This window comes from Neofelis nebulosa, chromosome 14, assembly GCF_028018385.1.
Source record: "Neofelis nebulosa isolate mNeoNeb1 chromosome 14, mNeoNeb1.pri, whole genome shotgun sequence".
Classification (NCBI taxonomy): domain Eukaryota; kingdom Metazoa; phylum Chordata; class Mammalia; order Carnivora; family Felidae; genus Neofelis; species Neofelis nebulosa.
In genome coordinates, this window is record NC_080795.1 from 48975090 (window position 1) to 49000281 (window position 25192).

The 25192-nt window shown below is 48.0% G+C and overlaps 1 protein-coding gene and 1 long non-coding RNA gene across 4 annotated transcripts in view; both read left to right on the forward strand.

The window, feature by feature from the left end:
- The window catches only part of BAALC (BAALC binder of MAP3K1 and KLF4), a 90382-nt gene extending 74767 nt beyond the window's left edge, over positions 1 to 15615 (forward strand). For 2 of the 3 annotated variants that reach the window (XM_058698742.1, XM_058698744.1), the window contains exons 2-3: positions 492 to 658; positions 14041 to 15615. In XM_058698742.1, the coding sequence (XP_058554725.1) occupies positions 492 to 658; positions 14041 to 14151 (278 nt within the window). In that variant the 3' untranslated portion in view covers positions 14152 to 15615. Of the gene's footprint in view, positions 1 to 491; positions 659 to 9507; positions 10810 to 14040 lie in introns of those variants that run through there. The other variant, XM_058698743.1, reaches the window with a different exon arrangement.
- A 398-nt stretch (positions 15616 to 16013) lies between these two features.
- On the forward strand, positions 16014 to 16926 carry LOC131494954 (uncharacterized). The gene is made up of 2 exons (XR_009253677.1): positions 16014 to 16419; positions 16488 to 16926. It is a non-coding gene; the product is annotated as an uncharacterized LOC131494954 (long non-coding RNA).
- Positions 16927 to 25192: the final 8266 nt, after the last annotated feature.

Genomic DNA, 25192 nt, shown 5'->3' on the forward strand with positions numbered 1-25192 from the left:
CAAGGAATTTCAACCACAGTAACATTTATTGTGAAAACAAATAACCAAACTAGAAGGGATTGAATAAATGGTGATACAGGGGCACCTGGCTGGCTCAGTTGTTTGATCGTCCGGACTCTTGATCTTGGGGTCATGAGTTCAAGCCCCATGTTAGGCATAGAGCTTCCTTAAAATAAATAAATAAGTGCATACACACATACATACATGAAAACACATCCACACGATGGCAGACTCAGTGTGTGAAAACTACTATGGCGGAATACTTAATTGCATGGAAGAATGCGATTGATGGATTGTTAAGTAAACGTTTCAGGTTACAAAATTATTTTAAAGTCTCGTTTTTGCTAACACACATATTCTTTTAGAAAACGGTAGCTCTGCATGGTGGGATTCTGAGGACTTATTTTCTTCTTTGCGGCTTTTTTCCCCCCACACTCTTGGGGCCTGTTTACAGCAGCTGTCACGGGTCATCCTCTGCTTCTCTCCCCAAGGTGTGCTGGAAGATGGACTGTCCTCCAACGGCGTGCCCCGATCGACAGCCCCAGGTGGAATATCCAACCCAGAGAAGAGGATGAGCTGTGGGACCCAGTGCCCGAATCCCCAGAGCCTCACCTCAGGCCCTCTGACCCAGAAACAGAATGGCCTGCGGACCACGGAGGTAGGTGACAGCCACAGAACCCACTTGGGACCAGAGAAAGGGGAGACGCTTGCTTCAGGCCTGGGCCACACTGAGATGGTACCCAGGGAAGGAGCAGTGACGGCTCCCCTTGCTAGTGGAAATTCTCCATGCCCCCCCCCCCCCCGTGTGAATATTGTTGCAAAGAAAATAGCAGGACCCCACTCCACCCTACTCCCTGCCTTGAGGGTTGCTGTGGTTTTTTTTGAATCGGGGGAAATGGGCCCTTGCTAGCTGCACTCTCAAGAAAAAAACGTGTGTTTAAATACAGCTTTGCTCGGGATCTCCTCTTCACCACAGCTCTCATCGTGTTGACACTGGGGGCTGTACTGGTTCCTGTAACCAGTCTTAGGCCAGGCAGTTGGCAGGGCTCAGGGTAGACAGGGAAGGAGAGAGAAAACCGGTGTGGTAGGAGGCGAGCCAGACATTTTACCGCACACCCTTTCACCAGGCAGGCAGTGGGAGCGTCCCCAAGGGGGTCTGTCACTGCAGAATGTGGTGGCGGCATTACCCGCAGATTATTAGTGTCTGACTATGGCATCCCTGAGCCAGCTGGCATCCTTTGGATTCTTCCCTTGCTCCCAGAGCTCTTGTTGGGACGTGCTCCCCCTGCTGGCATTAGCTCCCAGGGGAAAGAATGCCCTTAAAAGGCCCACGGCAGCCTCCGGGGTTGGGGAGCGGGGTGGAGGGAGTTGGGGGGGGGGCCTTCTCCTCTTACTCCCTTCCTCCCTCACCCCCTCCTCTTCCCCATGCCCCACGCTCCTCAGAGTCCACTGCTCACCGGATGCTGATTTTCCAAACCCAATCCCACCTCCCCTGTCAAAACGTACTGGTCCTAGCCCTCAGACTGGTGCCACCTGTTTTCTGAGGCTGCAGCCAGTCCTCTGATGATGGAATTCTTGCTCACACGAGTGAGTTACCTCTTTAACCCTTGGTTGGAAAACCTGTTGCAAATTCAGCTCTGATGCTCATTAACTAAGTGGCCTGGCAGGAACCACTTAATCACTCAGAGTCTCGGGTTCCTTATCCACACAACAGAAATAATTCCAAAACGAGAGAACAGCGGGGCCTGCTCTTTGTAAACTGAGAAGTGCCATAAGGAAGGCAGCAAGGCTTAGCAGGGGATGGCTAGGCACACAGCACTGCAACCTGGTGGAATGGAACACCAATGGTGGCTCTTCAGACACTGTAGAAAGACACGGGTGGGGGAGCTAGACTTGAGGTTGGCCTTCCTGTGTTCCTGTTTTGCGTACTTGGCCTGTGCATGAGCTGGCCTTCTAATAGCAATTTTTTTTAAGTTTATTTATTTTGAGAGAGAGCAAGAGAGCGCACTCAAGTGTGGGAGGGGCAGAGAGAGAGAGAGAGAGAGAGAGAGAGAGAGACAGGATCCCAAGCAGGCTCCACACTGTCAGCACAGCCCCATGTGGGGCTTGGATCTCATGAACAGTGAGATCATGACCTGAGCTGAAATCAAGAGTCAGATGCTTAACCAACTGAGCAACCCAGGCGCCCTGTGAGCTGGTCTGCCAGAGACCTACTAACCAGTGCCTCCCCCAAGGGGAGGCCCCACAGAAGCTCGGTGACTGCTCTGGTGCTGGCCCTGACTTTGGTTCCCTAGCTTCCTCCCAACGCATGTGCCCTCGCCCTTTGAGTCCAGACGGTCGCGGCAGGCGGGAAGCAGCTTTGCCTGGTGTGTGGCATGATCCACACGCTTGGTTCCTGGCCCCAGAATTCATCACTTTAAAATTGTGCTCTGCAGTTTGCAAAGTGCTTTTAGGTCTGCTGGTGCATTAAATCCTCCCAAGAGCACCGTAAAGTAAGCATCATCCCCAGTTTACAGAAAAGGAAACAGCTCATTTGACTTAGAACATAAATAGTTCATATACGTGCTGGAGGTGGGTGCCAGGGACTTTAAATTAAAACAGGTGACTATTATAAAGATGGAGCATAGAGATGGCAAAGGACTTTTTTATTGAAGAATAAGGTGTCAGTCAGCTATTGCCACAGTAATGCTGCACACCACAGCATATCAGTGTCCAGGAGCTTCAGACGATAATTTTTTTCCTCTTGCATGCAACTTGAACGGCTAGGCCTCACTTCAGGCTCCAGGCTCCGGGTGTAGCTTAATCTGTCCCATGTATATATAATTTTGGGAAGCAGGCCACAAATGCAGCAGCTCTCTGAGCTATATCTTCTCATGACTATGGGAGGAAACCGAGAGGGCCAAACCAAACTTCTAGAACACTTTTCCTGTCTCTGCTCATATCATGCCACCTAATCTCCTATTGGCCCAAACAGGTCACATGGACAAGCCCAACATCAATAGGGCAAGGAAGTATACACTGTCCCTAGGGGAGAGACAGCAAAGGATTAAGGAAAATAATGCTATCTACCACATGTAACATACATCAGAAAAACGCCCAAGTCAGTCATAAGTGCAATGAACTTTTATAAAATGCCACAACCGTGTACCATCATCCATATGAAAACATAGAACGTTATCGCTACCCCAGAAATCTCCCTTGCACTCCTCACCATGGTGACTGGGATGTGCCAATCACTGTTCACCCCTGCAACCTAACCACTCTTCTGACATCTAGCATTATAGACCAGTTTTGTTTATGTTTTAGACTTTTATAAATGGAATCATACAGTCCCTGCTCTTTTGGGTCTGGCTTCTTTTGTTCAACACTATGCTAGTGAGTGTCATCTATGGTATTGTGAGTTGCAAAGATTTCCTCATTTTCATTGTTATGTCTATTCCATTCTATGAATGTAACCACTGTGCTTGAAGGACATCAGAGTTGTTTCCGGTTTGGCCCTATTGTGAACAATACAGCTAGTAACATTCTCGTGCATGCCTTTGGGTGGACATTCCTTTCTTTTCAGTATATACCTAGGAGTAGAATTGCTGGCTCATAGGATGGGGATATATTCGACTTTTATTGATACTGACAAATAGTTTTCCAAAGTGGTCATACCATTTTGCATGCTAACCAGCAGCGGTGAATTCTGGTTACGGAGCATAAGAATTTAAAGCCGTTACGTTGTGCTTAGTCTTCCTTAGGCCTGTGATAGCAACCTTGCAGGCAGGCATAGGATACTAAGCACTTTGTTATACTATTTCACTTAATCCTCACAATGACTCTAAAATCTTGACACTGTCTCCAGTTTACAGATGAGAACGGAGACTCTGAGATAGCCAAGGGAAACAGTTCCCACACCACACACACACACACACACACACCATGGAGCCCACCCTGGGTGTGGAGGGAGTGAGGACCTATACACACACCTGACCAGCACAGCTCCGGGGACAGGTGGCACCCATGGCTAAGCCATCCGCGGGGGATTGTTGTCACAATTCAATGAGCAATGGCTATGTTGTAACTACTTCCCAAGTGAGATCAGGGAGCAGACAGCTTCAGTTCTGAGTGTTCGGACAGTTGCTGAAGTGCCTCAGTGGTCTCTGTGTCCCGAGACCTCACCAGCCACCGGACATCTTGAGTTCCTCAAAAGCCGGGGCAAAGGTTTTCTATCTGCAATGTGAGTTTACAAGTTTACCTCTGATTGAAGTTTCTGTCCGCAGAGCTATCTCATACCAACACAGCTCTCAGCTGTGAATCTGCTCAATGATCATCGTTTCTTCCTAAACCCTCCACGGCCTTCGACATACTACCTCTTCTAGCTGGTCTTACTCCGGGCTGAACTTCCTGCATTTTCAGTATCTTGCTCAGGCAGTATCCACTCGCCTCTTCCCTCTTCCTCTACGCTCCCGGCTGCCACAGGGATGACCTATTATCATTTCACAGCATTCCCCCGTATATCATCAGGCCACCTGGCTAATGGTTTTTTGGCGCTTTTTAAAAGCTGTCTTTCTCCAGAAGAACCTGTTCACGAAGCGTGCATCTTTATGCACCTGCTTACCGCAGTATCCCCATTCAGATTTACAAAACAAGTTTGAGTGTTAAAAGCAATCCTTGCTAGGCCTGGAAAATGTCCTCCTCAGTTCCTAAAAGCATTCTTTTGGTTCATTCATGTAGTGTTCTTCCACTGAGTGCCATCTGTGTGCCAGGTGGTGTTCTGATGCCAAGCATCCGGGAGTGGAAAGGGCACACGTGCCCTTTGCTCTGAAGCAGTTGCCAGTTCTAATGGGCTGAGGCTGGGGAGTCAGACGATACAGAATAAACGAACAAAGGCTTTATCGATCTGAAATAGTGCTGTTTATTTCAAGCAAATAGAAGGCCACTAGGAGGGGATAGCAACCCCTCTGTTTAACACAGATGCCACCCCACGGTTCAGATTGCTTTCCGAAGGGTGATGGGGACAGCTAGTGGTGCTAATCACTGCAAGCAACGGCATCTCATGTTCCGGGCCGCTCTCCACTTCTGTCCCATCAACAAAGCCATAGCTTTCATATTTCCATTCCTTCCGGTCCCTGCCTTGTGCCTGGTGTTAACAGGTGCTAACTTGCAAAAAGAATGTGACAAAAACGGTCTTTTGCAAATGAGAACAGTCTCCATAGAGAGCTCTTTCTCTTTCTCTATTGCACCTTGACTTCCTCCAGTCCCTTGGGACCTTTGTGACATCTCAGCATCTTAGTAATCATCCCCTGGGTCTCCTTCCCCCAGCTCCTTCCCTGAGCTCAATAAGAACATCAGAGGAAGTTCTTAGCTGCTGTTCTCTCCTGCTAATTAATTGTTCGGGAACTCTGGGCTGCCTCCAAACCTTTGCTCTCGAATGTGCCATTTCCTCAGGCTTAGGATTCTTCTTTTGCTCCCCCAGAACTATCTCCTCAAGTATTTAGCTAAGGTAGAAATGTGTATGTGGATACAGCTCTGAGCAGATGAAGCTTGGGTGTGTGGCTGGCCTCCCAATGAGCCTTCGAGTCTTCAGAAGCTGCGTCGTTTTGAGTTGCTTTATTGTTCTTGGCAAAGTGGCCAGACTGTGCTGAAGAACTTCGCCGGCGTCCGGACTGATTCTCAGCTGAGGAGCTCCCTCCTCGAGCCCTCTCCTTCTGCTCCCCCCGCCCCTACACCCAGTGACTGACTGTTGGCAAGGCTCGGTCCAGTCCAGAGACGATGGGTGAAGCCTCGCAGAAATGGCTGTGGCCAGAGAGGGAAGCCTGACCCAGAAAGGAGGGTGGGACAAGCCCAGAATTCCTCCTGCATGGCGGTAATATGAGACACAGGAGAAGAGTTTGGAAAGCAAACAGAAGTTTCTCTTAGGAAAACAAAAACGTGTCATCAAGAGGAAGGAGAGGACAAGAAAAACATTGAGGGAAACCAGGGAGGGAGAGCGGTGAGAGGGGCACTTGGATGCACATTCTAGTTGAAGCCTGGGTAAAGGAGATAATTTAGCAGTACAGGGATATTGACGGTGTGTGTGTGTATGCGTAGGTGTGCATGCCCCTGCTGTGTGTGTCTGTGTCCGTGTGTGTGTGTGTGTGTGTGTGCAGTGACTTCCACTACCTCTATATATGCATCCATATACTGGCTACTACCTTACATAGATGAAGAATTACAAGACTTACTGTTCACCTAAGGGTCTGCGGAAGAACCAATTCGATTAGAAGACTCTCAGGGCAGAAACCGCCTGATTCTTTGCTCCCCCGAGCCTACTTCAGGGTTACGCACCTAGTATGTGCTTCCTAAGTACCTGTTGATGGAATGAGACTGGCCTAGTACTTCACGAGAATCAGAAAGGTTTCCCACAGCCCCACTCCCACCCAGCTGCCCTTCGGCGCCACCGTCCTGTGATTGATGGCTGTTCTATGGGATCCTGTGCTTTTTCTCAAGCAGGTTCTGCTGCTTTCCTAGTGTTTGATCTACCTGAGGATCAAGTTGAAGAGCAACACCCCTTTTGGCACTCGCTACCTGTTAGATATAATCCCCTACAATGAGTAGCCTAAGTGAGTACCTTGTGTGGGGCCGTGGTCTGCACAGGATTTGCTGCAGGTCTGGAGAGTTCTGAAGAGTTTTGCCTGAGGGGTGATCTGACCCCTGCCTTTGGAGGCTAGCGTCCTGGCCCTCGGTGGAGTTTCTGAGATCAAATGTTTCCTGATGGGGGCGCCTGGGTTGCTCAGTTGGTTAAGTGTCTGACTCTTGATTTCAGCTCAGGTCATGATCTCACAGTTTGTGAGTTTGAGCCCCACGTTGGGCTCTGTGCTGACAGTGTGGAGCCTGCTTGGGATCCTCTCTCTCACTCTCTCTCTGCCCCTCCCCTGCTTGCATGCATGCTCTCTCTCTCAAAAAATAAATAAATAAACTGTTAAAAAAAAAGTTCACTGATGACCTCAAATTAATGCCATGAAGCAGCAAATAAAATCCCAGAATTTGGGAACAGCTAGATGTTATTGTCTGTCTCCCTTTAATGGAGCTTCTTGAGTTGTAGCTGACAAGCCTTGGTCTTGTATCTTTTGGGAAGGAGAAGAGGGAGCTGATATTTTCAGAGTGTCTACAATGGTCCACACACACCGCATATGGGATCATCTTACCCCTCACCCAGGGGGAAGCGGCAGCATTTCCCTCTAGGGAAAACAGGCTCAGAAAGGTTAGGTACTTGGCCAGCATGGCACGGGGAAGAGTGATTTGTCTGTGTTGGACTTCAAACCCAGGTCTGTCTGCCTCCAAATCCCATGTTCTTCATTCCCATTACCAAAAACAAAATGGTGGAGAATCCAGAGTAATTTTTAGCCGAGTTGTAGGAGGCTGGATGCGGGACCCAGGACTACCATCTTTAATTCAACCCACCCCCTATATTGACATTGGCCTTGGGCAGATCACGTTGGCTTAAGTGACTTCTGCTGCCTCATCAGGAAAGGAAGCACAGTACCATTTCTGGCCGTCTCTTAGGGATGGTGCAAGAAGTAATCAGTTGTAAGCATAATGCAAACACTGTAGGAAAGTTCTAGGGCAGGGCAGTACAAACAAGTGCTGTTCCCAGGACATTTTTTTCTCTTTCTTTCGGAAGATTTCTTTTCATACGTGTGTTCATCAAGTTATTTGTTGGGTGTCTATTATGTTTTTTGTTGTTTTTTTTTTATTTTATTTTTGAGAGAGAGAGAGAGAGAGAGAAGAGAGTATGAGCAGGGGAGGGGCAAAGAGAGAGGGAGACACAGACTCCGAAGCAGGCTCCAGGCTCTGAGCTCTGAGCTGTCAGCACAGAGCCCGACGCGGGGCTCAAACTCACAGACTGTGAGATCATGACCTGAGCTGAAGTTGGGCGCTTAACCGACTGAGCCACCCAGGCGCCCCTGGGTGTCTATTATGTGACAGGCACTGAATTATATTCTGGGGATACCACGGTGAACACAACAGATTGGGTCCCTACCTTCTTGAAGTTTATAATCTGATGAAGATATAGAAAACACGTAAGTAAACAAGCAAATATGTAATCCAAGCCGTGGTTAAAGGCCAGGAGGGAAGTAAAGAACCCTGGGAGAGAGACTAGGAAGGCCCTCAGCTCGTATATGCTTCGAAAAGCCCTGAAAGTTTCCACAAGAAATCCTTAGCTGTGGTTACCCCTGGTGAAAGCACAAACATGGCCAGAGTGTGGGAGCGATGTTACTTTTCATTGTACCCTTCTCTACTCTTTGAATTTCTTCTGCCATAATTATGGATGGCTTTTATAAATAAAAAATACAGTTTTACTGAAAAATTGGTGTCTGAAAAATCATAATCTCGGTAAGCCTTGCTTTTCTTCATTGTGTGTGAGGAAACGCGGAAAGGTTTGTACAGTATCCTGTGGGGTATAGATATATTTGTGGAGTCAAAGGAAAGTTGAGAACACCTGTATTCCCATTTGGGGGGAAAGTGAGAAGAAACACCTGTATTCCCATTTGGGGGGAAAGTGAGAAGAAAGGGCTGAGCAGACTCAGCCGCACCCCTGAGTCCAGGCCTTCCGGAACAACCACGCAGCCCCCGCTTTCACGGGGAATGTCGTTGTCTTCTAAACCCCTAGAGAAACAGTCCATCTGGGTTTGAGGCTGCCAGGAAGTTATCACAGTCAATCTGGTTACCCTTGAGAAATGGCAGCCAATAAATTACTTTTAATTAAAGAGGCAGTACCAAGAGGACTAAAATCCATGATTCACAGTTCTACACCTGCAGAAATTAAAATGAGGCAGAGGGAAGAACAGAAAAGCTGTAAAACTGAGTGAGAATCAAGAGGTGGCCCATTAACAAGAGTCAGTGGTGATAAAACTCACAAAACAAGAATTTTAGAAGTGGAGGAAGGATTGCATTAGCAGACAGCCACAAAAGAAAAAGGTGCCAAATAGGTTTCTCTCATCACTGAGTTGGGAACCAGAAGATTTTTTTTTTTAAGTCCGTAATTGCAACTGGGACATGTTTTCTTTTCCTTTAGTTAAATAAAGGGAGTGGGATGTTAAATAAAAAGGTTTGGCTGGCTGAGAACCACATCAGAGAGAAAAATATCTATAATACAAAATGTCAGAGGTTCTTTTTTAAATGTTTGTTTATTTTTGAGAGAGACAGAGGCAGAGTGCGAGTAGGTAGGGACAGAGAGAAAGGGAGACACAGAATCCGAAGCAGGCTCCAGGCTCCGAGCTGTCAGCACAGAGGCTGACACAGGGCTCAAACCCACGAACCACGAGGTCATGACCTGAGCCAAAGTCTGATGCTTAACCGACTGAGCCACCCAGCGCCCCTAAAATGTCAAGAGGTTCTGAGGACCAAAATGGGACAATTGTCCCACATACCCACATAGCTCTTCTCTTGTAGAAGGGCAAAGTAACTTCTCAGGGCTTCTAGAGAAAATAATCTGGCATTGTAGCCCTCTTTCTCATCGTCTTTCTCCCTCTCCTTCAGGCTTGAAATCTGAGATTTCCAACTTGTAACTAGATTACAGCAACGACCGACCTCCTGAATGTCTGTGCTGCTGTAAAAGGGGTGGACGCCTTTCTGCTGATGCCTCAGACTTGAAAGCTTCTCTTTTATAAAACGCTTCCAAGAGAATGCACTGTTGTTCTAATGTTTAATTACCAATACAGCGTAATTGTTTGAAAGGGACTTGTTTGTGGCTTCGAACCTGTATCCGTCATTGGAGTAAAGAACTCCAGTGCCTTTTATCCAAATGTATAACCTTGCAGAGGTATTGTCCTTGTTGTTTGGACACAGGAGTAGCAAGAGCCATAGTTTAGGTAGAATAAGAAGGCTTTCCATTTAAATTTAGTATGTTCGACATCACCATTTTGCAAATAGAATTAATGTTAGTTATAACTGGGGTGACTGTTCTGGTTTGCAGCGGCCTGAGCAGGCTCCCAGAATGTAGGGCTTTCAGTCAATTTGGGGCAAACCAGGGGAAGTTGGTCACCCTATTAATGCTAAGTGACATGCTTAATTCTCTCAAAAAGCCTCACAGAGAATCAGGCATTATCTCCCCATTTTTCAGGTAAGGGAACTGAGACTCAGAGGTGAAAGCAACATGTCTTGTGACAACTAACTGGTGACAAAGCCTTGCCCTAAGTCCAGGTCTGTCTGACCCCAAAGCTTGTGCTCTGAACACCACCGCTAGGGCAGGCTTCTCTGGATATAGATTTAAGAAGTTGCAAAAAGAAGGGGCGCCTAGATGGCTCAGTCGGTTGAGCAGCCAACTTGGGCTCGGGACATGATCTCACAGTTTGTGGGTTCGAGCCCTGTGTCGGGGCTTGCTGCTATCAGCACAGAGCCCGTTATCGCAGATCCCACTTTGGATCCTCTGTCCCTTTCTCTCTCTCTGCCCCTCCTCTGCTCTCTCTCAAAAATAAATAAACGTTTAAAGAAGAAGAAGAAGAAGAAGAAGAAGAAGAAGAAGAAGAAGAAGAAGAAGAAGAAGAAGAAGAAGAAATTGCAAAAAAAAAAAAAAAAAAAAAAAGAAATTGCCCCACTGTGCTTGAGATTAAAATCATACAGGGGCACCTGGGTGGCTCAGTCCGTTAAGCGTCTGACTTCGGCTCAGGTCATGATCTCGTGGTTTGTGGGTTCGAGCCCTGCATTGGGCTCTGTGCTGACAGTTCAGAGGCTGGAGCCTGCTTCAGATTCTGTGTCTCCCCTTCTCACTGCCCCTCCCCTGCTCGTGCTCTGTCTCTGTTTCTCAATAATAAATAAACATTAAAAAAATTTATAAAGTCATACATAGTCTGTGGCTGTTCTGGGAATGACTATTTTGTAGCCTTGGACTCTCTACTTAACCAGGCTAGGAAATTAAGAATCATCCAACTATTAAATTTTTGCTTATATTTTTAAGCTTAGAGAAGCAGACTGAATACAGAGCAGAGCATTTTCTGGGTATAATCTTTAATAACCTTTTGTGAAATCTTGCCAGTAAATCTAGAGGAAAGTAGTTGTACTGTTTGGAAAGTTTACATTTCCGTTCTGGAAAGCTCTCTGACTGCCCACCAGTTTGAGAGGAATGCTGCCGTCACCTTGGCTCCTTTCAAATACAGCCTCTGTGTCTCTATTCCATGCCCCAGTCCTCAAAGCTTGTGTGCAATTGCACCCCAAATGGAAATCAGATGGAATCAGCCTCAGGATTGCCACACTTTTCTTTAGGAGAAACCAAATTGGGGGTGGGACTTTATGAGTTCTCTGCTTTTAGCAAGAAATAAACCCATCAAAGTCAGTGCTAGCCCTGGTGCCAGTTCAGGCTTTGGAAGAGCTGAGTGGTAAGACTGAATCCTTAAACAGCATTGACTTCGGGTCGTTAAAGCAAGGGGACATTGACAAATGCAGTGTGTTCATTCATTCATTCACCCACTAATTCAGCCAAACCTAAATTGAGCACCTGTTCTGTCTCAGATGGTAATAGGCACTGGGAACATGAAGAGGAAAACAGTAAAATCCTAGCTCGTGAAATCAATGGGTAAGACTCAAGTTGCATATGGTCAGTATTATCCCTTAAATGCCTCTCAAATCACCCATAAAGTATTCTTAGGTCAAGTTCCCTAGAAGCAGAACCTACGATGAGGATTCTTGTGCAAGCAATTGATTGAAAGAGTACTCTCAGGGTGCCTGAGTGGCTCGGTCGGTTAAGCGTCCCAATTCTTGATTTCAGCTCAGGTCATGATCTCACGTTTCACGAGATTGAGCCCATGTCAGGCTCTGCACTGACAGCACAGAGCCTACTTGGGATTCTCTCTCCCTCTCTGTCTACCCCCGCCTCAAAATAAATAAACATCAAGAAAAAAAAAAAGTACTGTCAGGTGAAACCCATATGGTAATAAGGGAAGCAGGATGGGGCAGAGGACCCAGTTCAGCAAATATGTGAGCTCTGCTGAATCCCTCAGCATTATCAATGCTGGGCTCGGGACATGATCTCACAGTTTGTGGGTTCGAGCCCTGTGTCGGGGCTTGCTGCTATCAGCACAGAGCCCGTTATCGCAGCAACGGTCCCACAGGGGACTCTGGAGCATGAAGACATCATAGATTTATATCCCCTTGAGGCAACATGGCCAGCCTTTTATATCCCCAACCATCAGACATGGGCTTTGGGCTGTCTCCAGGAATTAGTGTGTGACCTCTGTGGCATTTCTGAGCAAGGTGGCTCTGATCAGATGAGATGTCATCTGATCAGACAATTCTTAAAAACTGGGTGCTGCTGTGGGCAGTTAGCAGACAAAACTCACAGCATCTGGGGGTATGGATGCACCAGGCACGTAAAGAGAATCTGGAGGGGGCGTCTCCAGCAGCTACCGCACAGGATGTATGTGACATGATACAAACTACCTATCATTTGTTAGTAAATTAACCAGGCCGATTTATTTTTCTCCAGTGGTGCACTAGTCCACCATTTCTTTGGACGCCCGACAGCTGATAGCTGGCTTGTATTCGGGGGCCATATTGTATTAAAAACACGCATCCGTCTGCATCCACGCCCGGCGGGGAGACTCTCACGCCCTGGGAGATGCTTCCTCAGATCTGAGGCTGACTGTGTTTTCCAGGAAGCAGATGCTGCGATGTCATTATATAGGATGCTCATTGGGAAGTGCCCTGTCAACCCCTGCGGAGGGGAGGGCCGGAAGCAGGAGTGGGCAGAGGAGAAGGTGAGCCAGAGGCAGGCCTAGCAGAGTAGCTGCAGCTGAGCCCGCCCCACAGGGAGCTCTGGAGCTAAGCGGCTGCTCAGAGCCGGCCTGCTTTGTACCAAAATGGCCAGGCCTTTATACCCCGCATTGGGCCACCCTGGCAAAGGCATGACCCGGGGTGAGGGGGCTTTCTGCAGCTGAGACACCCCAAGGGGACAGCTGGAAGTGATTCACTGACTGCACTCCCAGCAGCTAGGCAGCAGGGCTCCTTAGACTGGGATTGGGCAGCACATATCTCTGTCTACCACGGAGACGACTCAGCAGGACCCCTCTCGCGCTTGCTGCAAGCATACAGTTGAGCGGAATGGACACAAAATCACTCCCCACTAGGTTAAAGTTTACTCGTGAGGTGGGGCACATAGGGTACAAGAACCTACAGTTTAGTCAATGTTTTAGTATTTAATATGAATTCTGGACTTTGATCATTTTATCTTCACTTAGAAGCAAATAATTTATCTTCCTTTTTACTTATACTTACTGAATCTTTTTTGTGTGTGTGTGTCAGTTTTATTTAGCAACAGGCATTATGTTGAGAACCTTAATTCATGACCTTATTTAATCCTTAAAATAATCTTGTGAGGTAGGTCTGTTGTTATCCCCCATTTTACAGGTGAGAAAACTGAGGGTTAGGTTAGAAAAAACTTGCTCAGGGGCGCCTGGGTGGCTCAGTTGGTTAAGCATCTGACTCTTGGTTTCGGCTCAGGTCATGATCTCACGGCTCTGTGGGTTTGAGCCCCACATCAGGCTCTACGCTGACAGTGCGGAACCTGCTTGGGATTCTCTCTCCCTCCCTCTCTCTCTGCCCCTTCCCCACTTGTGCTATCTCTCTCAAAAGTAAATAAATAAACTTAAAAAAAGAGAGAGAGAGAGAAAAGAAAGATTCTATGATGAAAAGGAAATATTTAAAAAAGAAAAAACTCGCGCATAGTGAAATTATCTAGTCGGTCTTTAACCACAAGCCCGTCTGGCTCCAAAGCTCAACTCCTTAACTGCTTTACTAAAGCCGGCTGTGAAACCTTTCACACTACCCCTTGATGGACCCTCGCTAATTAATGCATTCATTCAACAGTGTTTTACTGAGCATGCCTGATGCCAGGCTCTGTGCTAGGTCAACATGAGAGTTTCAACAGAGAAAGCTTTGAAAAGGAGGACATGTGCATGTGTTCCTGTGGGTCGTTCTTCTTGCCTGTGTGTGCGCACGTGTGTGTAGCAATCTCAGGAGATTAATGCAAACCGGGATGTGTTCTGCTAACTCAGTTCATGATGTTAACCTTTCTAACAGGCTAAAAGAGACGCTAAGCGAATGTCTGCAAAAGAAGTCACCATTAATGTTACAGACGGTATCCGACAGGCGGACAGAAGTCGAAGAATCACGAAGAACTGTGTTAACTAGCAGGAGCGTTCGGCTAGCAGCGCAGATGGACAACTCTGGTGCCCTCCCCCTACTGGAGCCCATCAAGGAGCCTTGAAGAAGCGGGTGGCCCCTGCTGAACGTGAGCGCTGCTGAGTGCCCTGAGGGACCGTCTTGCCAGGCAGCGAGCAGCTGCCTGGGCTGCGGGGACGTTCTCGGCGCCCTCCTCACCACAGAGCTGTACTGGCACAGTGCTTGCACATGGTGATACGCTGCAGTGACCGTGCCTCTCTGCAACCCGTGCGATGCGGTCTGACGTGGCCGTGGTGAGCGAGAGCCACGGGCGGGTTTGTGACACGGAGAAAAGTGGACGGAGTGCGTTTCCTGGGAGAACGACGCGCACGTGGGCTCTAAGCCCCGCTGGCCGTGGCGGTGTGCACTCTTGCGGGTCGGCCTGTTCCTTAGTTCTGTCTTTCGGAAGGAAGCCCACCATCGGAAAGCTTACCGTGTTCACTTAACAGTCGTCTTCCGCCCACCTGTAAACCCAGATGTAGGAGAGACCGAGAAACAGGGAAAACCCCTGTGACACCCGTCTCCTTAGCTCAGTAGGAGACAGATTCAGAGATCCAGTGTCACACAAACTAACCCCGCCCACGCTCACAGCATGTTTTGGGAGGTCTCTGTGATGCAGTCACACCTGTCTCTCATCTGCCTTCAGTGTCCCCCCCCCCCCCCCGCCCCCATACAGGTGTCCGTGTTTGCCCACGTACCGCAATATCGTGGTCACCGTGGTCAACACATCCGACCGGGACGGCCCTCGGGGCTCAGCCAGACATCGCATTTCAGAGTGTCCCAGTTCTCTTCGCTTGTGCTCTTGAGTGTCTGTTCTCTCCAGTTGGGTCATTTGCAATTGTTAATCAAAGCGTAGACACTGCTCGCAAGAGGCAGATAATGCAGCACATACGGCCTCCCTCCGGCCTCTCGTACGCAGCACCAGGCCTACGGCTGCATCGTGTGCTGTCCGTGAAGGAATCGCTTTATTTTTTTTTATTTTTTTTTAACGTTTATTTATTTTTGAGACAGAGAGAGACAGAGCATGAACGAGGGAGATGCAGAACCGGAAGCAGGCTCCAGGCTCCGAGCCGTCAGCCCAGAGCCCGACGTGGGGCTCGAACCCACGGACCGCGAGACCGTGACCTGAGCCGAAGTCGGACGCTCAACCGACTGAGCCACCCAGGCGCCCGAAGGAATCGCTTTAGAAAGGCAGTGCCGAGTTGATGTGCCATCACATTGACCGACGTGCACTGTGTTAGAAGTCAGAGGCAGTAAAAAAACTATTTTGATAGATTAAAATTATCTAACCTTTCTTTACACGTGTTAAGGTGGAAGCATCTTCCTCCAAAGTAATGTAGCATAATTTTAAAGGATTGTTAACATGCCTGGACTGGGAAAGGTAGGACTAAAGTTGTACCAAATGATACCAATAAACTCCATGTTTAGCAGAAATGGGCAGCCTGATGGTGTCTGTTTATGTAATACGGTCCAGAGAAGTGACATGTAGGTTAACATTTAGAAACTTGGCCTCATTGCTTGTCAATTTTGTTATTCCTCAAACACAAGCACGGCCTCCTTCCCTTCTTCCCTTCCTCCCTTCCTCCCTCCCTCCCTTCCTTCCTTCCTTCCTTCCTTCCTTCCTTCCTCCCTTCCTCCTTCCTTTTCTCCTTCTCTCCTTCCTCCCTCCCTCCCTCCCTCCCTTCCTCCCTTCTCCCTCCCTCCCTCCCTCCCTTCCTTCTCCTTCTCTCCTTCCTCCCTTCCTCCCTCCCTCCCTCCTTTCCTCCCTCCTTCCCTCCCTTCCTTCTTTCCTTCCTTCCTTCCTTCCTCCCTCCTTTTGTAGACTGTATTCATTAAACATTGAATACCAGCCCTACACCAGGCACCTTGCAGATGCTAAGAGATTTTGAGTCTGGCCAGTCACCCTTGTATATTCTGAATCTGACAGTGGACTTTATAACTAGGGGACTAACTTAGACCCTAAAATGTAGGGTATGTTGTGAATTCTCACTTTTACATTCAGGGTAGCTTTCTCTCCTAGACCGGATCTGGGTGTTCTCCTAATCACTGCACAAGCCTCTTTACCATACACAAAGCTACAGTTTTCCCAAACCTCTATCATTTTGATTCTTTGAGAAAGGGCTTTTAAAGAACTTCATGTTCTGAAAATTAAATAATAATAATAATACAATACAAGCAACATCTGTGGCTCTGATGTCCCCACTGGCGTTACTCAGCAGGAGCCCCCAACTGCCAAAAGTTGGCAACAATCCTGCAAGTTCAAGGGCTCATTGGCGTTACTCAGCAGGAGCCCCCAACTGCCAAAGGTTGGCAACAATCCTGCAAGCTCAAGGGCTCATTCTCCTAGGCACATGTGTCGTGTCTCTGTGTGGGGTGTTCCTTCCCCAGCATGTCCCTGTCCGTGGGTCGTGGACTACACCAGTTTCTCTCTACAGCCTTGTTTGTGCTTCATGTAACTGTTGCACCTTGCGTGGAATGCATTAACTGTAGAGGGTATCTCTGTTTTATATAGAAACAATGTCTCACTTCTGGGGGAGAAAGGAATGAGGGGCATATATGATCTGTGCCTCCCTGGCACAATCTGGATTTCACAAAAAGGTAGTGATCAGAAGTTAAACCCTGTTACTGGAAATTCACCTGCAGTTTTTCCCTGTGTGTACGATACAAGAACTGATTCTCACTATTCTCTTAACAACACTTTCTATTGCAAAGTTTGTGTCAATAAAGTCATCAATTTCAAACATATAGACGATACAGAGAGTCTTTACTGGAAACTTCAATTTATATTTAGAGCTATTTAGATTTTTTCTTCTTTGATACAAAGGTTATATATATATATATATGATCTCTGTGAACCCTTCATAACGCTCAATGAAGTAGGTAAGGAGAACACTATTCTCCAGTTTACAGTTCTTAAAGTATTTATAGTCACTTAACTAGTAAGCCATGCAGAAAGGATTCAAGGGAGGGAAGTCTGCCTGCAAACCCAGTGGTTTTTCCAACACGTGGGGTGGTGTCTTTCCTGCCAACAAGGTCTGACGTGCCTGGGAGACCGAGCTATTCTGAGGGGAATCATCACTGAGCCCGAGAGGAAGTGAAGCCCCAGTCTGAGAGGGTAGCAGCAGTGACCGAAGAGGGCTGGAGAGGGCTTGGGGAATTCGGATCTAACTCGGGCTTCCTTATCCCTCCAGAGAGGGTGACCCTGACCTAGTGTGAGAGAGCACTCTCAGTGAAGGTCAGAAAGAAGAGAGACCTCACGATCGAGAGGAGATTGGAATTGCAGCCATCAGAAGAGCTAAGACCTCAAGGTGAGAGAAGCCACGGCAGCCAAGGACCTCCGTGATCTGCCCAGGCCCCACGCACCCGTTGGGAGCACAGGCCAAGGACCGTTATCTCCTCACCCTTTCCCGCTGCCACCTCCACAGTGCCCCCCTCCCCCCAGGCCACCTGAACACACTCCTGTCTGGATTCCCTGTCCAAGCCCTGTTTATGACCCTCACCACCCCCACTCACCGACTAGCCCAGCCTGCCACAGAAATGTATCGCATCCGTATTTGCTCCCCTAAGCAGGGTTCACAAAACCTCTCCACTGAACCAAATGGCAGACATGCTTCATTTGTCTGTCATGGTGTTAAAACCCAAGGATTTCACAGAAAAGGCCAGCTCTGGCGGAGGCTTGTCGTTGAGAACTCCAATAGCCATTCTCCCCTTCTTTCTTAGCTGGCCACATGTCCACTCAGAAGAAAGATTATACTTTCCGGCCTCCTTTGCAGCGAGGAGTAGCTGTATGATTTAGTTCTGGCCAATGAAATGAAATAATAGGCCACGAAGCTTCCGGGGAATCTTATAAAAGAATGGTCAGGTTCTTTCTTTTCTCCTTTTCCTTCCTGCTCCCTGGAATGAGGAGTAATGGCTGGAGCCACAGCAGTCCACTGGGTCATGAGGGAACCTTGGAAATGGAAACCATGCTGAGTGGGGCAGTAAATTAGAAGTTTAGGTCCCTCATTCCACTGAGCCTCCGTGAGTCCAGGACTACACGTCCCAGACCTCTTTTTTGTGAGAGAGAAATACACGTCTACCTCACTTAAGCTACTCTTTCAGGTCAGTACTCCCAGCCGAACCCAATTCTAGCTGATGCAGAAACTTTCCATCTTCTTTTGAAAGCTCGGGAGATGTGACACCCCTGGGCTCTTGTTGCCACTCAGACACAGTTGGCTGGAGCTGATAAGGCCGCATTAGTCGAAGTTATGGGGGTCTCTAGATGGTCATGGCCCCCGCCACTCATTGTGGCTTACACACAGCTTACAGCCTCCAGATTGGTGGTACCTGCCTGAGCCCTTTGGCATTTGCAACCCCTGCGCCAGACTGTGTTCTCATGTTCTTTTCAGGAGTCGTCAAAATACAGAAGGTCCTTTTCCCCATCCCACCAGTCTGGGAAGCCAGTCTCATGAGAACTTTCTGAGGAGGCAAGTTACAAATGTGACTTCATATTTAAAGTTGTGTATTCACTTACCCTTTCGTTTCCTCCCTATGTGTTTATCAAGAAGCTTCGAGATGTCAGAAGTTGTGGTACAGTGAGGAATAAGACAGACCTGGCCCCTGCCCGATGGAGCTGACATTCTAGTAAAGGAAGCAGACAGCAAAAACAAACTAAGAGAAATAAATTATCGCAATAATTGAAGATGGTGATGACTGCTACGAGAACATTAACAGGAGAATGGACTGGAAAGAGGCCAGAATGCAAGCAGGAGACCACTTAAGAGATCCCTGCAGTGGCCCTGGTGGGGAGACGTTAGTGGCAAGGAAAGGGGAGTGATTGTGAAGATGGACAGAAGTTTCTATTTTGGAAATGGAAACATAAAGATTTACTGATGGAATGGGTGCAGGAAATGAAGAGAAGAGAGAAATCAGGATGATTCTTAAGTTTCTGGTTTGTTCAACATGGTTCTTGGGTAAGACAGGGTACGACAGGGTGAGAGAAATGTTGTTGTTACTGTTTCCCCCACCTGGGCTCTCTTTCTCAGTGTCTCATGCAGTGAACTCCTAAACTATTTCAGCAGTATTTATGTCTCCTTAAATCACTTCAGATTGTGAGGCGCCTGAGTGGCTCAGTCAGTTAAGTGTCCAACTCTTGGTTTCGGCTCAGGTCATGATCTCATACTTTTCGTGAGTTTGAGCCCCACATCGGGCTCCATGCTGACAGGGCAGAGCCTGCTTAGGATTCTCTGTCTCTCTCTCTCTGTCTCTCTCTCTGTCTCTCTCTCTCTCTCTCTCTCTGTCTCTCTCTCTGCCCCTCCTCTACTCACACTGTCTCAGTCTCTCTCAAAATAAATAAACAAACAAAAAAAATTTTTTCTTTAGATTGTTCTCCCAAACCGTCCCCCATGGAATACCGTAAAAACCAATGTCAGAAGGAATGTATCCTTAATTCTCTAGGAATAGGGGAACTATCAGAAGACCCAGACATGATCAGGCAATGGATCACCCACATTTTTTTTTTTAACGTTTATTTATTTTTGAGAGATGAGAGAAACCAAGCACAAGCAGGGAAGGGGCAGAGAGAGAGGGAGACACAAAATCTGAAACAGACTCCAGGCTCTGAGCTGTCAGCACAGAGCCCGACGTGGGGCTCGAACCCATGAACCGCGAGATCATGACCTGAGCTGAAGTCAGTTGCTCAACCGACAGAGCCACCCAGGCGCCCCATCACCCACATTTTTTAACCCAGCAGAGAGCTATGTCTGGGCACTTCCTGCCAGGCTGAGCTTGGCAGTTTCAGTTTCTTAGCCAGGACTTTTCCAGGTAGAACTCCATTTTACTTAAAAAAAAAATATTTTTTTTGGTAACGTTTATTAATTTTTGAGAGACAGAGCACAAGCAGGGGTGGGGCAGAGAGAGAGGGAGACACAGAATCCAAAGCAGGCTCCAGGCTCTGTGAGCTGTCAGCACAGATCCCAACGCAGGGCTGGAACTCACAGACTGTGAGATCGTGACCTGGGCCAAAGTCAGAGGCTTGACCGACTGAGCCACGGAGGTGCCCCAAGAACTCCACTTTAAAAGAAAAAAAAAAAAATAGATGCATAACATTGCACCTTCTGCTCCGAATAACCTTTTTCGTCACTTTGCCATGTGCCGGGGAGATAGCCCCAAATTTTTGTTTGCCTTTTTATTTATTTTTGGGACAGAGAGAGAGCATGAACGGGGGAAGGGGCAGAGAGAGAGGGAGACACAGAATCGGAAACAGGCTCCAGGCTCCGAGCCATCAGCCCAGAGCCTGACGCGGGGCTCGAACTCACGGACCGCGAGATCGTGACCTGGCTGAAGTCGGACGCTTAACCGACTGCGCCACCCAGGCGCCCCTGTTTGCCTTTTTATTTTACTCCATTATCCACAGACGATGTCCTTCTGTTCTAATAGATAAACCAGCCATGGGATGGCCTCTGAATCAAGGCGTGGCAGCCAGACAGCCAGGAAAAACAGAGAACCCGGGCCTCCGGTGCAGGAGACAGCCCTTACCCTGGCATTTTACAACTGCGTACCCAGGAGCACACGGTGGAGCCTGTAAGGGGCTCACTTCCCTTCAGTGGGAATAACAGCATCTTTGGGAGATCCGTTGTGAGGATTAAGTGAGACCACAAACGTAGATAACGTGGCGTCTGTCACATAATGATAATTACAGCCCTGGGCCAGGTACGGCGCTGGGTGCCTCGCACACTCTCTGATCAGTGAAGCAATCCTGCCAGTGAGCCTTGCAGCCGGTGAAGGGCAGAGACGTGAAGGCGGGTTGTCACAGCTAGTGGACAGCGGAGCTGGGACGTGAACCCATGTCTGCCTGTCTGTGGAAACCGCGCCCCGTCCACCGCACCATGAATGTGAGTGTGAATTTCCTCCCCGTCACAATGCATGGCAAGTGACTTCACAGCCCTTTTCAGAGCATCAGTGTCTCAGCGCTTCCAAACTGTTGGCGCTAACGCCAGGATCGATGATAGCGCACCCTAGCTGCAAATCTGTGAAATTTCACCTTTGTTTCTTACAGCTTTCTCTCCCTTTTTTTTCCAACAGCAACAAAGGCAATGGCCATCTTCTGAATTCTGCTATAATGTTAAAATTCCTTTCAAGGTAATATTAATACATTTGGGGGATCTTTCTAAAATGTATTGCAAACCTAAGTGTTATAGATCTACCATAGTAAGCACTCCTGCTTTGTTCCAGAACAGGAAAATTATGGCTTCAGATAGCGGAGTCCTCCAGGAGAAAGGACATGCTATGCAGACAGTAGCACGGGGCCACAGTGGCTGCTCAACCGCTGCTTATGGAAAGCCACGAAATGGAATAGAATTTTTTTCTAGTTTAAAAAAATCAGCAGGTGGAACGAATTATTAGGGTTGCTTAGCACGGATGGCTTGCAGTAAGGCTGCACATTGGAGTCACCTGGAGAGCTTTAAAAACTATTTATGCCCAGGTCCCAGCCCTGGAGATTCTGGTTTAATTGGTCTAGGGTGCAACCTGGATGGGAAGAGTTTCCAAGGGGTGCCTGGATGGCGCGGTCGATTAAGAGTCTGACTTGTGATCTCAGCTCAGGTCACGATCTCATAGTTTGTGAGTTCAAGCCCCGTATCAGGCTCTGCACTGATGGTGTGGAGCTTGCTTGGGATTCTCTGTCTCCCTCTCTCTCTGTCCCTCCCCTGCTTGTGTGGGCGCGCTCTCTCTCTCTCAAAATAAATAAGTAAATTTAAAAAACATGGCGCTAATAGTATCCCAAGGGAGCAGGGGGATTTAGTAAGAATGTATCTGTAAAGCACTTAGCACTGGTGTCCAGCATATGAGGATAAACACAAGGTTGTTAATTACTGTTGCACTGTGATACAACCTTGAAATTCCCAGGACATGGGCAAGGTCTGGCATATAACACTCCGCTCAAGGGGGCACCCGGGCAGCTTCCGACCTAGGCCCAGGCCATGATCTCACGGCTCATGAATTGGAGCCCCACATGGGGCTTTCTGCTGACAGCTTGGAGCCTGGAGCCTGCTTCGGATTCTCTCTCTCTCTCTCTCTCTCTCTCTCTCTCTCTCTCTCTCTCTCTCTCTCTCCCTCTCTCTCTCTCTCCCCGACCCTCCCCTGCTCACACACTCTCTCTCCCTTTCAAAAATAAACACTAAAAAAATGTTTTTAATAACAAAAAATTAAAAATAAAACTCAGATCAAGGGTAAATATGCTAGAGAGCCGGGTCCTTATTTTTTAGGGAGGTTGTATCTTCTAATTCACCACAAAAGCACCTTCTTTCAAGATAAGCACTTCTTACTGTAAAGGAGATTTCAAAATGGAGCCTAGCTGCGAGAGTCCCTTTCAAGTAGGGCCACGAGGCCACAAGGGGCAGGAGGAATGTATGGACCTCCTCAGCAGAGAAACTGTGAACTTTTTGCCAGCTGCAAGCCCTCGGCCAGGACAGGACGTAACTCCCTCCTCACCATGACACCTGAGTCATTCACATTCCTCGCTCTGAAAAGAACCAACGTGCTCTGACAAGTTTCATTTCCTCATTTGCGTATTAGCCCAACAGATCCCACTTTCCTTTGTTTCAATCCTGGTTTCCGTAGGGGACCAAAAAGAGATCTGCACTCATGACCTCTGTCTTTCTAACTCTGCCCCCTCTTTGTCTTCCTCAGAACAGGAGTCCTGTTTCTCCCCGAAGCTGGGTCTCCTGAATTGCAATTCTAACTACCCAGATAAATGCCCGTTTACTTAAATTTTCAGGGAATTCCTTGTTGGTTGACGTTATTCAATACAAAAATATGCCTTGGGCACCCTGGGAAGACGAGAGCCGCCACCCTCAGGAAATCTTCAAGGGAACACATGCTCCGTTCTGGGCAGAAGCACTGACTCACAATAATGCAGAAGAAAACTTGCTTCCTTGGTTTTTAGCCTATGGAGCCTTGGTGTTTCCCTTTAAAGCTCCATTTGCATGGTTAAATTGGCAAGTTCTAGTTAAATTGGTAACTAGCAAGGGAGACATGATTTTAGGCGTAAAGGAGTCCCTCGTGAGGAGCTGTCTGGCAGCGGGCTGGGATTTTCACAGATTTCTTTTGCACCGATGGATTGTCCGGAACCAGGAGCCAAACGTGCAATGCCCTTCTCTGGGAAGGGAGAACACTCAGCTCCAACGTGTGTGACCAAGTGACTGAGAGTAGGCTCGTTTGGTTCTCCTCGTCTGTTTCTTGCTGGCTGTCAAAACCAGGGAAAAACCAAGTAAGTACGTATATTCCAAAATATCACCTATGTGGACACAGGAAAATAATTTTTTTTAAAGATCCTTCTAAAACAGCTTTATTTGAAATCCCTGAAACACAAAGAATAGTGACAATTCACCTACTAATTCTTGAGTAAAATCGAGGCTAATTTTTTTAACTTTATTTTTTAAAATATAATTTATTGTCAAATTGGTTTCCATACAACACCCAGTGCTCATCCCAATAAGTGCCCTCCTCTCTGCCCATCACCCACTTTGAGGCTAATTTTTGAGACACAGAAAAGCCTCTGGACAAAGAAGACAGAGTGGAGGAGATTCGGGTAACCCTTCACTTGCTGCTGTAGCCTTGATCACATTTTACAGACTCCAAAGGCCTGGAATTCAGACAGACCCTGGCTTAGCTCCAAGCTGGGCTGCTTGTCATTGGAAGGTAGGACAGTTTGCAGGATGTGATCACACTATGGCTTTATTTTTGCCTGTCTCTTAAACATGTATCCTAAAAGGGAAGGTTTTCCCCTGCCGCCTACAGCAGCCCTGAGGTTTATCTGGGCATTCTTAGGTAACAGAAAGCCCTACAGTTGCAGAAAGTCCAAACATGGTCTCAATTCAGAAATCAGAGTGGCAAGTCCCAGGAAAGATCATCCCTCCCTCGTGCCTGCAGAGAGGAGCGGCAGACCTGCCTCAGGGCAGAAGTCCAGGTTAGCTCCTGTCCCTTATTTGCTCATCTCCTCTCCCCTCCATTCTGAAGTTTGCCAAAGGATGAGGGGAAGGGAATCGAGAGTTCTTATTTCCCGGTTAGAAGCTTGCTTCCAGCCCTCAAGTTCTTCTAATACTTAAAGCTCTTATTATTTGCTTCCTTGGTGTTTTTGTTTTGTTTTACTTTTTCTGGGGATTTTCTGTGTTCTCATAGACTCCCTTGCTGGGTCTCTCCAGCTGTACCTCCTGGGCTTGGGGGTCATGCTGTCGTTCCCGCCCTGTCTTGATTGGGGGGGGGGGGTCCACTCCATACAGTCTCATGGTATGGAAGCCCTTCTCCCCGCCAAGCTGTCCTCCCGGGCAGGGGTCCACATGGCTCGGGCCCAGCTCTTGCTCTCCTGGGCAGCATCAGCCTGGGCACAGGGTGGGTGGTCAGAGCAGGCCTGTGTAGGGGGGACATTTGAGCCAAGACCGGAGTGACTAGAAGGAGCCAGCTGCACAAAACTGCCATCCGGGCAGACAGGAGTCCGGGCCTAGTGACAAAGGAGTGCGAAGTCTCTACAGCTGGGGATTGGGAAAGGCCAGTGTGGCTGGACCCGAGGGAGAGAGGGGTGAGGGGTGGGGTGAGATGGGACAGCAAAGCAGAGGCTGGATCCAGAGGGCCTCCTGGGCCATAGCAAGGAGCTGGGGTTTTATTCTTATAAGGTCCTCTGGCTACTGTTTGGAGAAGTAGATGTATTGGGGATACATTTTAGAGGTTGAGCTCACAGAACTTGCTTTTTGGCCTAGAATCGAGACAGAGGACAAGTAAGGAAATCAAAGATGATTCCTAGGTTTTTGGTTCAAGCAATTGGCTGGCTGGTGGTGTCATTTACTAAGAGAAGCTACGGAAGAAACCTGGGGAGAACAGGTTTGGGGAGAAACTCAAGAGTTCTGTTTGAGCCTCGAGGTGCTTGCGGGCTACTGGACGGTGAAGGTGCTGAGTAGGAGGTTGGAAATTCAAGTGTGTAGCTTGAGGGTGAGAGGGGATGGTCAGACCCGGAGATACAAAATTTGGAGTCATTGGA